The sequence below is a fragment of the Arctopsyche grandis genome, chromosome 3, assembly GCF_051622035.1.
Source record: "Arctopsyche grandis isolate Sample6627 chromosome 3, ASM5162203v2, whole genome shotgun sequence".
NCBI classification, from domain to species: domain Eukaryota; kingdom Metazoa; phylum Arthropoda; class Insecta; order Trichoptera; family Hydropsychidae; genus Arctopsyche; species Arctopsyche grandis.
In genome coordinates, this window is record NC_135357.1 from 20835796 (window position 1) to 20853033 (window position 17238).

Sequence of the window (17238 nt, forward strand, 5' to 3'; positions counted from 1 at the left end):
TCCCAATTTCTGTTTTAGTACCGATTCCGATTAATTATTAATATTCGTATTGTAACTTTATTTTAAATCATGTATCAATTTGTTTCCGGAACCACCCGTTGAAATTTCAACGGGTACAACACTAGTTTCTTTACATAATGCACCTAAATACGTACATATGTATATACATACATTGTACCACGTATGCATGTAATATAATATGGGTACAGGTGAGCACTTACATTAAGTGATTTTAACCGGAATCCTTGAAACAATTAAAAATTAGTGGTTGTAGACATTAATCGACAATTAAAAGCTTCTCGGAACGGATCGTCTCTCAAATGTCAAGATTCACTCGGCGTTAAGTTAAGATAATGTTCGCGTAAGTCAATATAGTGTTAATCCAAATTACACAAAATAAACACATATTATACGTATCTACCAGGGCTATGTAGTCGGACCATTTCAAGCAGAGTCGGAGTCGTAAAAATCAACCGACTCCGATTCTTATTGTTTTCTTTATTGCAGTAATTGTCAACTAGAGTCTCGAATTACATATATTGAAGTAAATCCACTAAACTAGCTAAACCCGGCATGCGTTGCAACGCCACAATAACGCATGCAATTCCCGTTCCCGTTCCTGTTCCATTTCTCGTTTCCGTTCCCGTTTCCATTCTCGTTCCCGTTCCCATTTGTCGGAAAAACGCAGGCAGCGAACACCTTGGTCGCGACGCGAAAACATTTGAAATTATAGCATTTCAATGACACTCATTCCCGTTTTTCCAATTTCCGTTACCATTTTTCGACAATTTTTTTTCACAGTAATCTTCCCGGACATGCATACAACAAATTCTAAAAGTTCCATCGTAATCAGTTCAGTGGTTTAGGAGCCTATTCGAAACACACACACACAGACATTCAATTTTATATACAGTCCCAGGACAGAATATTACGCCACCCGATTGAACCACGTTCCCGCCCATTTGTAACGGTTATAAATAATTCACAATAATATCTTTTGTACTAGTTTTTTTTTTGTAAGTTCATCCTTATTTGCTACTCTATTCACCAACAAAAAATAATACAACATTATCCTTCAAAATGTCTTCAAAAATAAAAGTGAAATGATAGAAATAAGTTTGCTCCTGAATTTCGTAAAGCATATACGAGCGTTTCTGCGAAGGTTTTTTATTATTTTGTTAAAAACACCGTGATTTTTTCTTTTGCTGCAGCTTTAATGTATTTTTAGCGTAAGTTGGTGATTAATTTGTAAAAAAATTACTTTCATTTATGTTTTAAATTACTTTGTGAGTCTTAAATAGATTTTTTTTAGATTAGTCGAAAAGCAATTATTTTTAAAGAAAAAAATGCAAGTATTATAGCATTTTTTTATATTCTTTGCAATAAAAAAAAATACAAATTATATAAATAGCACAAGTAATATATGTACATATTATAGGTATGTCATATGTCAAATGTACATAAAATATTTAATGCAACCATTATCTATCCTTTTGAACAAATTTATTGAAATAGCTTCGACATTTTTATTCGTACATTTTATTTCCGTTATATGCGGTATATTATATTCAAAGACAACTCCAAATGAATATTCTTGAGAGAAAAAAAAGTTTCGAAACTGAATCAAAATAAATAGCTCTATAAGTTTAGTGCGCGGTATCAGATATTGCTAAACTTTCACATCTTCCTAAATTGTCCCTCTGAATATATTTCTAAAAGTGAAATCGTGATTACTTTTAAAATACGTGATATATTTAAATTTAGATAATTTAAACTTTCACCGAACGATTTGAATCGATTCGAAAATAGCTTCTACCAGTTGCGATTCAAATTTATATCGAAGGGAGAAAAAATAATTTTTCATTTTTCATTTTATTTCAAATTCGAAATTATATTGGGATATATTCACCGTATTTGAACTATATACATATTTATGCTTCTAATAAAAATTTAGCAAGATGATTGAATATTGGTCATCAAAATGTGAATAAGAGAAAGCGCAGGGTTTATGATTTTAGTGTTAATAATGAGACAATTGGGTTTTTCTATTATGGATTTAGAGAGCCACAGAATAAACAAGTTTGAAAAGCGTTGCAATCATAGCGTGATAATCTAATATATAATTTCAAAAGAGACTTTGTATGTTAGTATGTAAGTATCTTTGGTTGGGAACTTCGTAAACAAAACAATGTTTCCATGACGACAATTCAATCGGTTGAATATTATTTATTTTTTCGATTCAAATAAATTTAATAAATAAATAAATGAATATTTACTATTAGATTCGCCATGTTTAAGCTGTTTATATTACAAATACTGAGCGAAGCCGGCTAAAACAACTAATATAGAATAAACAACAATATGCTTTTCTGTCAAAAGCCGCCGAGCGTTTCAACGCTGAAATTTCCGCACGACAAGGATGTCCGGTGAGATACCATTTCAATGGAAATTTTAAGAGAGAAAATACACGAATTCACTACTGATATTAACAAAACTATGTCCCATATTTTGCAAGGTAACCTTAATTCAAATAATACTTGAAAATACAAAATACAAAATTTTGGTAAAACTGTCTAGTTTGCAGGTCAATGACTTGTCGACTTTTCTTTGAGAACACTCCGCGCCCAAAACCGGAAACTCAATATCTACGCCTCGGGATATATTTGGACGCATTTTTCATAACTTTTTCTCGTTGAGCCTTCCTTTTTTGCTTCTACTCTGCAGGATATTGTCATGTCGTAGAAAATTTGAATTTCGTTACGAAATTTTCTGGAAAACTAAATAAGGGCGTTTTCCAATGCTTCTCATTCGGCAATATATCAAGTTAAATTATTTATCCGAGCGCTATACCGTGATTTAAATTAAATGCGTTGTCGCCGGAATTACTCATTAAACCATTTACATATTATATATATGTACATATGTATGTACGTAGATATATTAATGTACGTTCATCCTATATAATATATGTAAGTATATACATATGTTTGTGTATATATATATAGGTACAAACATGCACGTCAAAGGATTTCAATTTCAGACTACTTATACTTTGACATTTTAAAAACAAGAAATTTTAATCTCCAACTATATCGTTTCAAGTATATTCTGTAAGGCAAACTCATACATATATATATACAAAGATATATCCTAATCCGATTTAAGCAATTAATTATAAAATTTAATAACAATAAAAATAGATCTTGGTTTTTAAAAACATTTTAATAGATTTCATATTTAATTTTATTATTGAAACCCACCAAACCTTTTAAGAGGGAAACCCTCGTCAACGTTTTTATTCGAGTGACTAACTCCGGCTTCATAATGAAGGTTCAAATACGAGAAGCATAAGTATATCATCGAGTTACCAGACTATTATCTCAAATTCAAAAGCGTATAATTATCATTTGAAATATAAATCGATTTTTTAAAATTCAAGCACCGTTATTAGTGTTTGAATTTTTTTTATAATTATACATTTTAGCCGGAATATTTAAAATACATGTATGTATATGTAGATACAAACAAACATTTGTATGTATATTCAAAAATGATTACATAAAAGCAGAATCCCTAATCGGTTTAGGAACTTTATTCAAATAAAATCACTTTAATAAATGTATATGTATGTGCATATGTAATATTTATTACACAATACGATGATGTCTATACGTCCTTTGGTTTGAATTACTACACGTCTAATTAGATAAAACAAATTTATTAATTATTCTAGCTCTAAAGAAACTTGTGTATACCCCCACGTGCGAGATCATTTGTCATGCTGATCACCCGTGCCCCCATTTTACACCGTCGGGTCACGGAACGGTTTCCGAAAGCAAATTGATTTTCATCTTATGCTTGTTAGTCGGAAACCTGATCGTGATTTGTATGTACACGATGGAAACCCTCTTCTAGTTGTACTATTAATAATCCAGTAGATATCATACCTAAGAGCAGCTTATTATTTTACATATTGCGCCATAGTGACTAAATATGTATATATTTGTATATGTAGATTACTCCAATGCATTATTATGTCCAGACAAAAATACAAACATATATAAATATTTATGTACAGATATATAGAAATATTGAAAAAAAATACAGCGTGGACTAGTGGTTAGCATAACATAGTGGTCACGGGTTCAAGTATCACTAGTTTGTTACTCCAGGTCGATCGTTTCCTATCAGAGTTTGCCAATATATCTGATTTTCATTGAAATGGTTCCAACGAATTGGCAACCTCTACCCATTTCTCGCAATTTTCCAGTATTCAACATCTCAAAATTTGGCATCTTAATTACTGGTTCAGTTCCGAATCCGAATTCCTGTTTCAGTTCCGGATCCGGATTCCTTTTTCAGTTCCGGATCCAGATCTCTGTTTCAGTTTCGGATCCCGATTCCTTTTTCAGTTCCGGATCCGAATCCGGATTCCTATTTCAGCTCCGGATCAGGATTATTTTTTCAGTTCCGGTTCACTTATACATATATATAAAAAAAACATTAATTTCTAATTGGCTGTCATTTAATATTATTTTTTATCGATTCTTTGATTCGATAAATTTAATAAAAAACAAATGAATCTTTACTGTAAGATTAACCATATTAAATCCGTATAACCATTGAAGCCGGGTAAAACCACGAGTATAATATAATATGAGCAACATACTTTCACGAGCATAGTAATTACGAACGTACACCTTGTAACTTTTAATTTATTTAAAAAAAAAAAAACCAGAAAATCGATGTGTTTTGTCATTCGTGAGACATTCAAGACTGACATTCATATCTAAGTTTTGAAATACAAAAAAAGTGTCAGGAATTCCAAAAATCATCGGAAAGGTAAAAAAATATCGTGAATAATTCAATAGAACTTTTTAACTGTGTGAAAACATTTCCAAGTGCATACATACGATATTAATAAATACAAGTACATACATACAATACGAATAAATACAATATACATAATATAACGTCAAACTGTGTTCAATAGACGTTACCTGGTGCTATTTAGAACACCTCACCGTATGAGCTATAACACAAAACTGTCTCGTTTGTGTTTCTTGTAATAAAAATAAATATAAGTGAATTATAAATATGTACATATGTATACATGTTTATGTAAAACAGCTTTTTGTCTAATGTCACTCCTATCGAACGGAAATAGGTTCTACTTCGTCGTTCTAGGTCACCTACGTAAAAATGTTTTCCCCATAAATTCATTCCTTTTCAAAATGAATGCATACTATAATACATGTAGAGTACTCAAATTTACATTTTTCTTTCGTCAATTCCATAACGTGTGACCAACATTATTTTTCAACGACCTAAATATTTATATATACATACATACATACATATATATGTATATATATATATATATATATATATATATATATATATATATATATATATATATACATGTATATATTTACAAATTAGACATTATTTAAATACCATTAAAATCGATGTACGTACATATGTATGTATGTACATATTTAATATTCATATGTATGCATGTGTACCTTTTCTATTTCCTGTAACCTTAGATTTTGTGGCTGGTAAGCGACGGAAAAAAAGTAAATTTACATTTAAGGTAGCGTGGCGGCCGGAAAATGTAAACAAACGGTTTTTCCAGAAATGTAATCCGGCGAGAACCAACAAAGGGGCTGTTTAAATAAACGGCACCATGATTGAAAATCCCAAGATCGCATTTTTCTTCGCATATAATCAGATTTGAAAGGTCAACAAGCAGTGGATTCGATGAAATTAGTCGACATTTCAACATTCAATGACGTCACAATACGAAAATTCTTTTAATTTTATATTGAATTACCAACCGAGACATATTATCCATTTTGATACTATTGAGATTATGTTACTAAAAAATAAAAGAATTATTTTTAGGAATAATTGATATTTATAAAATTTCCTACACAAACACGCAAATTCACCATTAAATGCCATTTTAGCGATCTAAAAATCGGATGCTATCAAAATAAAACTGTTAAATCAATCTCCTTTGTTTGCAATGTCAAGTCCACATATGTATGTATACTCATAGATCAAATCACTCCAATAAGACATCAAAATTTATACTAGACCTTAATCTACAGTTAAAGGTCAACAATTTACTAATTTATAACACGTCATCCAAATGAAGAACTTCACAAGCTTAATTTTGGCTACAATCAACTCTGACGCGACCACTCCAAATGCCTGAATTAATTATAATTCAGTGTATAATTCAGAAGCCTACGGATCAATCGCTGAATTAGTAATCCAATATTTTTACCGTGTGTCTCCTGTCTCACAAAAGCCGCACGCAGCATACAGCACTTTCGTAAAATGCGACGTAAACACACACACCGGGGCTGCATTTACGGTCATAAAATGTCGTCATCCGAGGAAGACAATTTTACAAGAACTATGTAAATGATGAAGAAAAATCTTATTCCCATTATAGGTTGGCCCAAATATTTTTTTAAATTATTGTTATGTTAGTTTCATCAAGCTTAATCAAACAAAATACACACTACAGATATTCAATTTCTTTCGAAGAACGTTTATTAATGATATATTATGGTAGGAACAAAAAACATAATAAAATTTAAGAAAATAAAAAAGGGTTTTTATAATAGCACTATAAAATTATAAAGTTTTCGCCAATTTTACTCCATATCAATTCTGTTACTCGACTATTGCTGTAATCTTGATGTTGGTAATTGTAAAGTCGAACAAATTGCTCAACTTCTTCAATAAATTCAATAGAAAAATCCAAAAAAATCCTAATTTTTATTTAGCTGTCAATTTTCGAGCAACAAAGAATGAACACGTTCAATCTTTGCAAAGTGCAGCGCGCATGCTATATACCATTAAAATATATGAGAATAATAAATGCTTCCTGAAGCATTTGCAGCGTGCACGCTGCATGCGTCTTTGGTGTGCGGCCGAGCTTAGTCCTATCGAATTGAAACTTAGTATCGGTTACTGAAATTCTTATCGATACGACGTTAAATTTTTTCAAATTTTTAAGTTGACCGGAAATGGTACCTCCCCTTATACATAGGTGTCTTCTATTTTTTAAGTTTTTGAATTCAATTATCTCCCAAATGGCTAATCGAATCGGATTGTAAATTTTTTACATGTAATATAAATTATAAATTTTAGACCCCAATATTTTTTTTATAAACCGGAAGTAGTACTTTTACTTTTTGCCGGAAGTAGGTTTTTTTATGTTTTTCTCAGAAACCTTTTGGTTTATTGAACTGAAATTTCATATCTAGAAGTTTAAGTTTAATAATAATTTATTTTTAAAATTTAGTAAGCATCCGTCAACCGAAATTAATAGCTTACTCTTGTTTGATTTTTCTTCCACTTTTTTTTCGACCCCTTAAACATGTGTGCTCTTCACAAAAAAATTCAAGTACTATTCGTGTATTAATGTGATGACCAAATTTTATAAACCGGAAGTAGTATTTTTTCCTCTTAGAAAGGTCAAAAATGTTGTAGCAACAATTCTGTCCACACCCCTGAACGTATCAAGCTGAAAATTTGTATTTGTATTTTTTATGTACTGTCTTAGAGCTTATAAGGTTTTGGTCAGAATTCGTAAACCAGTAGTATTTTTTTTAAACAATATTTCATTATTTCATTTTGACCTTTTAAAATGTTTTATTCTGCTATATATTTATTGTGTATAATATTAATAGTGATTTTGAGTAATAAAAAAAATTTGAACAAAATCCAACAACCAGAAGTAGAACTTTTGTCTTGTGCATATGTTTCCATACATTTACGCTCAATTTGTATCGAAAATGCTGTCATAGCTATTAGTATTTCATAATGCTGCCGGTATGTGTGAATGTATCTGTACGGTTCAATATAAATTTTTTTTGACCTTCTTATATCCCTCAAACACATAGATAAAGGTAACATCCGTTTATTTTTATATATAAGAGAACCGGGACTGAAACAGGAATCTGGATCCGGAATTGAAAAAGGAATCCGGATCCGGAACTGAGAAATGAATCCGGATCCGGCATTGAAAAAGTAATCGTGATCTGGAACTGAAACCGGAACCCGGATTCGGAACTGAAACAGAAATCCGGATACGGTACTGAAAAAGGAATCCGTATCCGGAACTGAAAAAGGAATACGGAACGGGAACGGAAAAAGAAATTCGGAACCGGAACTAAAAAAGGAATCGGGATCCGGAACTGAAACATGAATTGGAATCGAAATTTGAACAGCAAAAAAACATTGTAGTCATAGAAAATTAGATATTTTCGATAACGTCCGGGATTCTACCACCTTACATTACATTCATTAAACCTAAAAGTCTCTTTCGAAATTATACATACATAAAGTAGATTGCACGAGCATGCATATAATAAAACAAACATTTTATCCATTGATACTTCGTACACCGATAAAAGTTAATTGCAAATAAGGAAAAGATGAATTTTTCATACCAGATTGGAAAACCACGCCCGCTTCCAGTCTAATGCATTTAACCGGAACTGGTCGCTAGGCAACTCGCTCCAAAAGTCGTAATGTTTCAATTTTAGTACGGATCTGTGGGTCATTTTGGGTCGTCGTCCAACGACCCTTTGACAACCATTTTCCTCTTACAGAAGGCATATTAATGGCCGATGATAGTCGCTCGACTCGAACCCAATTAGAAACTCACGTGTTCATTTGTCAAAACTAAGTCATGTTAAAACATACGTACATAATTATATAAACAAATAACTATAGATATATTACACCTTGTATGTTAGATTATGAAACAAATTTCACATAGCGCGTAAGCGATGTGTGAAAATTAATTTTCGGGCATGAGAGCATGTCACTTTGATATCGGTACATCGTTAGGGCGACATTCTTCTATCACCCTAATGCACCCTAGCAATAAGTGCGGACAATTTTCCAGAAATTGCTTCAATAATGAGCTTAATCGCGTGCCTCCAGACGTTACATCAAATCGATTCGACTTGAACGATTTTCCCTTACATTTTTCTCAAACCTCATAACACTATTCCATATGTGGTGTAGCTACATACACATGCGAATATAATATGTATGTATATGTACATAGATGTACAGAATAGAATATGTATGTATATGTACATTTTATATACTACATATCATATATATAAAGACGGTAATCTGTGTGTGTGTGGGTGTGTGTATGTGTATGTGCCCTAACGCTCGCCGAACATAATGAACGAATCGATAAAAATCGATAAATTAATTTTTCGACGAGACGACTTTGTCGCGACTCGAACCGATCACCCCTCACTCAAATACCCTCTTATAGGTGTATTCAATTACGCCACGATCCAATTTGAAATTCTCCTTTTTTTTTAAACATTAATTGAAAATTTTCGCTATCGCCATAAATACGTAATAAAATTATTTTATTTAGCGAGGTTTTGAACCATTTTTTTATATATTTATTTTGAATTAAATTGAAATTTAAATTTAAATTATTTATATTTATATTTTAACGATATTCGAGAAAAAAATTGATTTCATTCACCACGGGCGCCGGGAATCGAACCTATGACCCTCCGATTTGTGCCAAACGCGATGTGCTCACGAGCCCGCGCCGCATGCCATATCCTCGCCCAGGATACGGGTTGTAAATACACATCATATGAATATGCACTTAATTTGTGTTGTGTAATAATAATATTTAACGTTACGAGGTCAATGACCGTTTGTGTATAGTCGGAAAATTTTACGTTTTGTTAACTTTAATTAACATTTTGTTAACGTTAACTTTAAGAATTGAAAATTATTCCAAATAAAGAATTGAAAACTATCTATGAGAGTCCGGTTCCGGTTCCGGATTTTTTTTAGGTTTATACGAGTATATAATAATTTTATACCCATGCGATGATGTTTCATCGGGCTATTCACTAGTGTTATATGTATATTACAATCGAACCCTTTTAATATGATATTTTCTACTAATTTCAAAAAACAATACAAATTTTCAACCAATTTCAAACGACATATTTATTGGAAAATCTTGTTATACGAAAGTGTTTAAATATTTTTTAATATTAAAATAACAATTTCGTAAAACAACTAAAATAAAAAAATTGCTTTTAAGCAATTTCCTTCCGGATTACAAACATAATTCGTCATATCGCATATTTCGTTCGCTATTCAGTAATATGCATCAGTGCATTCATCATCATCCCGGAAAGGTAATTAAATACATTATTCGATAATATGATAAAATTCCAGACTTCCACGCTGTAAGATAATATGTTCCAAATGAAGAGTGAAATATTTACAAATGCGTTAATATTGTGTGTAGATATGTTGTATAAACTTTCGAGGTTTTCGATCGATTACACCCGCGGGGGTTAGCAATCTATTGCGAAAGTTGGCAAATAAAATTTACGCTTGTTTTACAGACATCGTATATACATTAAATCCGCGAAATATTGAAGTAACTAACTTTCCACACATAAATTATTACTGGTCTAAATACAAAAATAACTGCCGAAGTTGATCCGTCCATCACATCCATTACAACTTATGAAACTTGCGAAACTGGATGTAGATATATTAGTAAATGTGTGTAATACATACATACATACATACATATATATATATATATATATATATATATATATATATATATATATATATATATATATATATATATATATATATATATATATATATATATATATATATATATATATATATATATATATATATATTTATATATATGGGTGTTCTTATGTACATATATGTATGTACTTCCATTGGATTTCAATTTCGAAAACCAATTCAGTATGTTTGGTGATTAATTGATCATGTGAACACACACATAAAATGATTTCGAAAGTTTCTCTGTAAATAAAAAATAAGAAGAGGCTAGTAAAAAAAATAAACAATTTCGGAAAATTCTGTAATGTAATGTTGCATAAGTCGATATTTTAAATCAATGAAATGACAATCAGAGTCATTTCAGAGTTAGTTATACAAATTCTTTTATGTGTAGATTCATTATAATTCTACATTTTAACAGTGGCAAAAATTTTGCAAATGAATGGTTCTTAGTATGAAGTCGTCAAATGAAAAGTTACAGTTCGTTAAATTCGCGACCTCCTTGATGAATATTCATTATTCACTTCTAGAGCACACAGAGTTGATTCAACTTTTTTTACCCAAAATTAAGCAAGACTTTCGTGAAACATTAAATAATCCCTGAATAAACCTGTGCTATCTATAGGAAGATTATAAACCTAACCATATATAAAGCATTTTAATTATTAAAAATGCTAGTACTATTTTACCGGAAATATCAAACTTAGCATTCATTGAACACTCTTTTCTAAATAAACAACAAAAATTAATATTGTCATATTGAATATACAGAATATGTATGTGCTGAATTGTACTTATACATATGTACATAATTTGTACCTGCAAAAATATACCTACATACATATATTTCAAATTCAAGCCCAACAGCACTACCATTATAATTGAACCCGTTTAAGGCCTTTGTGAAGCAGCTGTGCATAATTAATTATGTGTACAGAAATTGAGTAACTATTGAAAGAGGAACGAGGCTATTCTACGTACATACATACACACATATACCGAAGAAAACCTAATCAAAGGAAAATTTAATCAAATAAAGCTTCATCTAATTTTATGAATCTTACGTAATTGTTACCTGAATATATTAATTTAGAGAGCCACTTTATGTATTTACATATGTATATGATATGTATACACACAGATATTACAAGGTACGAATATCCATGGAGATCTAGCCTAACGAAGTACATACATATACATATACATACACGTACATAGCCATAGTGACGACTTGGAGCTAATCTGTAATGTCACTATGGCGAAATTGTAAATAAATAAATAATATGAACATCTATGTATAAGTATTTATAAATCACATTGTGTGTCTCTTTGGTTTGCAACTGTGGCTTAATTTATGATATGTGTATTGAATTTTAAATTTGTACCTTTTAAGATATACACGTACATACAATATTCTTAAGTTATTGTATATATGTATTGGCGAATTTTGAAACTAAGTAATTGCTTTTTATTAATAGTTGATGACAATAAAGTTTAATGCAAAAAAGGAGCATGAAATTCTGATTTTTTAAAATGAATTGTGAAAAAAACTACATAGTCAAATAACTAATAATTGAATGAACGAATTTGACATCAATATAATTATTTGACCGACATCTGAGAGCAGTAGAATAAAACTAATAAGTTCATTTAAGAATTTTTGCATTTTGATTTAGTCTCATGTTTCAACTCGACTCTATTTTTTTTTCTTTAATAACAAATTCAATAACCCAAATATGTCTAATTTCTTAAAATAAGCCTAATCTTCCGAAATCGGTTTGTATCCAGAAGCGCGACGAAAACTTTTTCTCATAGACAAGGTCCTTATTATGTAAGAACATGCTCAATTGGCTGTGGCTTTTTAATATTTCAAAAAGGCTTAAATTTCTAAACTAAACTTTTGCTATAAAAATTACGGTCAGTGTTTAGGGTCTCACCTTTCCATTCATAAATTATTTAAAACCATCTGTAGGTTTCGACATTACGACATTAAAAATTAATGTAATGAAAGTGCGCTCTCCATGTGAATGTAACAGGTGTTTTTATTCTATTGCCACTTAACAGGTATTTTTGCTTTTTTCTTTTTACTTTAGATCTACATATGTTTTTATTGAAAACATTAAATATGTAGATACTCGTGTTTTGCCTGGTGATATCGAAAAGATTATTAAAGAAAATAGTTGAAATATCAAAGTTCATAAGAAAAACACAACTTGATTATTTCAGAGCGAAAGTCCACTCGAGGTACATATATACACAATTAAACTTTTTATACAATTTTAATAATTTTTTCTTTAATTTGAAATTTCGTAATTATATATGTAAATATAAAAAAAAACATTTTTTTAGTATTATACATATTCGTTATATATTCATACATTGACGGATAGAGTAGATACATACATAAGGTGACCCGAAAAAGACGCGCACGACAATGCTGCGCCGACATACCCGCGCATAACAATACCACGCAGAACAACTCGTCAATGCCACGCTGACAATCCTTATTAATTATTTTTTTTGTCTATTAAATCATTATTAATATTTGTGTATTAAATCGATTAATAAATAAAAAGCGCCAACAATGCCACGCTGAATATAACTACAAAATCAAATAAAAAGTCCTTTTTGGTTTTAGTCGATATTGCAGCACTACTCATACATAGATAGAAATTTACTAGGATTCGTTAGTTTTTGAAAACCGGGTTTTCTACTATATTTTCAAAATTCAAAATTTAAAATTTGGCAAATCGGTTACAAGTATGAAGTACAAATTTGTTTTTTGTGAAACGGGGATAAAAATGTTTTTTTAAAAATTTATTTCTCAAATTGGAAAACAATAAAAATGTAAAATTAATTCCGATTTAATAATAATAAATAAACTTCGAGTGGATAGTGTTAAATAGTGTTTTAATTTTTATCACTAAAAATCAAGTGACGCGGATGTCTAATTATGCTTGAAATATTATTGAATAAAAAGAATTTACTTTTGTCCGGCGCGGTTATGTCGGCACGGCTATGTCGGCGCGGCCATGTCGGCGTGGCTATATCGACACGGTTTTGTCGGCGTTGAATTATCATGCGCGATTTTGTCGTGTGCGGTTTTTTCGGGGTGCCATAATATTACAATACCTGTATATCTATATCTATGTATAAAAATCAATGTTTGTCTGTTTGTCTGTTTGTCTGTTTGTCTGTTTGTCTGTTTGTCTGTTTGTCTGTTTGTCTGTTTGTCTGTTTGTCTGTTTGTCTGTTTGTCTGTTTGTCTGTTTGTCTGTTTGTCTGTTTGTCTGTTTGTCTGTTTGTCTGTTTGTCTGTTTGTCTGTTTGTCTGTTTGTCTGTTTGTCTGTTTGTCTGTTTGTCTGTTTGTCTGTTTGTCTGTTTGTCTGTCTGTTTGTCTGTTTGTCTGTTTGTCTGCTTGTTTTTTTGTCTGTCACGTATGCTTTCCTATAACATTAAACCAATTGCGATGAACCTTACAGGAGGTATTGTGTGTATGTCCGCGATGGTTTCTGTAAAAAAAATCGCCCAAAAACGGGAACGGAAACGGAACAACGGGAATGAGTGGCATTGCAACGCAATCATTTCAAATATTTTCGCGTCGCCACCTGCGTTGTTAGGGTAAAATAAACAAACAATTGAATAATTTCAAATGCGTTCGCCTAGCCGCCTGCGTTTTTCCGATAAATTATCATTACTGTAATTTTATTTTATTATTAAGTATTAATTTGAAACTGAAACATTCACTTATCGAAACACATCGAGAAACGGGAACGAGAATTGCATGCGTTATTGTGGCATTGCAACGCACGCCGAGTTCAGCTGGTTTTATATATTTATTGATTTATTTATAGGTACGTACATACGTAAATCAAAAACTCCCCAAAATACAAATTTTTCTAGACCATGGAAACGTGATCAGTGATCGATTCTGAGTTCGAATAAGTCAAAATTTCAAGTCCGAATTTTCGCATTATCAAAAAAACCTCATCTACATATTGTTAATACGTGTATAGATAAAGTAAAAAGTACTTATAAAGTGGTACAAAGAAAATTTCCCAGAAAATTTTCAAAAAGTCATAATCAATTATAAAATGGTAGATGGGTTTATTAGTTTCTCGTTTATTTAGAAAATGGGACTTTTCCGAAAATAAATTTATTCAACCTACCTCTCTGTATTTTGCATAGTACAGGATTCTTCCCCTCAGGCGAAAAAACCGTCGTTGCCATCTCTGAAAACTCCAAGTCTGCTTCATCAGGTAACCCTCTTTGATCGTTTTCTATAACACGGAATAAATAACATGAAAATTAATAAAATTATCTTTCGTATTTCTCAGATTGTATTTGTGATCGAGTCGTATCTTTGTGAAAAAAGAGTGTTCGTATTTTACAATATATACATATGTATAATTCTGATGGTATAAAACAAAAATTTTAATTCCTAAAAGAATAGCAAATATAAAAATTACTGCTATGAGTTGTTTCGGTACTTTTTCGTCTATTAAATCTATTAATAAATATTTTCATTAAATTTTCTCTCTATCCGAAAAATCGTAACTCAACAAATGAATAATAAAAATTACTGTACTACTTGTTTTAAAATTTGCAGTGAATGAACAAATGAATACATCTCGATATGGTTTTAAAACTTAGACTTCATCCTTGAAAAACCTATTTACAATATTTCAATGATAATTATAATAATTGTGCTCTTTTTTTATTATTACTCAATGTATTTGTATTGTTATTACGCAATGTATTGGTTCCGTTACCATTACCTATTTTACACATTTTTACTTTTTTCTTTTACTTTAGCTCAAAAGCGATTTGTATTTTAAAGTTTCAAAATATAATAGCTATAGCTATGTATGTATATTCGAATTTTAATAATTAAATAAAAGAGTATGGAAAACTGAAGCAAGAACACGACGGGTCGAAATCGTTCATTGATTTTAAAATGGAAATGCATTATCCCTTTTTATATCACACACACATTATATTAATTTTTATTCGTTAAACATTCTGTTTTTTATTTGTTGGAATAAAATTCGATCAAAATTACCCGATATTGTATTTACGACAAAATTTAATTGTTTTTAATCCACAATTCATGTTTCTATATTTTATATTTCATTTTTAGGGACCACACACTGGCTTAGGCAAAATATAAACACTGCACATTTATTTTTGAGTATATAAATTATCTAAAAATGTATGCGCCATTTATTATTACATCAACCATAGCCAAAAATACAAATTATATTTTCAGTATTCATTAACATTATTTAGTCACAAAAATTAAATAAGCAGTTACATATAAATGAGTTGCAACCATTTGTCTGGCAAAACACTTTTTCATCCAATAGTCGCATAATTTTCACATGGCAAACAGAAGAGATAAACACGTTGTTAACGTGACAACTGCTCATACTGGTTCTTTGTCACACTGAGGAACCATATTCGTTGAAACCATGAAAATAAACAAACAACCCTAATTAGATCAAGACAAATAAACTAGACTTTGGGAGCCGGTTAAACTATTTCACTTAAATTACAAATTTATTAATATTTATAATTTATCAATAACGATTGTTATCACAATTTGATTGATATTGTCACTACGAAACTTATCACGGATGTCAATGATTTTTATTATAAATTTTAGTTCAATTTAATATATTTTTAACTTGAATATAGCTTTTTGCGTACACTTAAATATTTGGATATTTGTATCTTGTAGAATCAGTTGTGGGTTCAAAAGGTAAGCCGTTACTCCTTATCGTGAAGTATTTTGAGGGTCATCGCCCACGTGTTGACAACAGGTAGCCGGTCTCAATTAGGTCTAATGGAGGCGACAGGTGTGTCCATCTACATATTTACATTGCGATGACTATGCCGAAAAAGCGCGGGTACACAGTGATAAAACATATGTTTTGAGCTCTCAATTTACTCTCAATAATTCCAATTACATACATAAATACATATAAAAAAATATATGTAAGATATTATAAATTTAAAAATTACTCTTTTAATATTTTAATATGCATTAATAGTATTTGAACACGAATTTTGCGGGATTCGACGATTTGTATTCAAACAAAATTTTATAATAATTTTATTAAAATAAAAAACATCAATATCTATTCTATTTCAATTCTATTATGTATAAAATAAAAATAAATATAAAAAATAAACAAATCATTGCGCATAATGTAGAAAAAAAATCGAATTAACTTTTTTTTTTAATTTAAAAATGAAATCAATAATTTTGAAAAATTATATTCAGAAACTAAGCAAACTATAAAATATCAACAGATAATTTTCATATACTTTGAACATATATAATTTTGATTAAGTAAATTTTATAAAATAATTTTTAATGTAATATTTAAGAGGCCATAGCTGATTTTACAAAAAAAATAAAAAATAAAAAAAAAATATATATATATATATATATATATATATATATATATATATATATATATATATATATATATATATATATACACACACAAGGATATAGAGCACACACATACACATACATACATAAAGACACACGTATTTTTTTCACGTTTAGCACATAACCTTAAGCTAGAAGTACTT

At 30.2% G+C, this 17238-nt stretch overlaps 1 protein-coding gene across 1 annotated transcript in view; it reads right to left on the reverse strand.

Moving 5' to 3' along the window:
• Window positions 1–17238, reverse strand: part of LOC143909983 (diacylglycerol kinase eta) — a 96910-nt gene that overhangs the window by 79218 nt on the left and 454 nt on the right. Inside the window, exon 2 of the mRNA XM_077428308.1 lies at window positions 14805–14915. Within this exon, the coding sequence (XP_077284434.1) occupies window positions 14805–14915 (111 nt within the window). The remainder of the gene's footprint in view (window positions 1–14804; window positions 14916–17238) is intronic.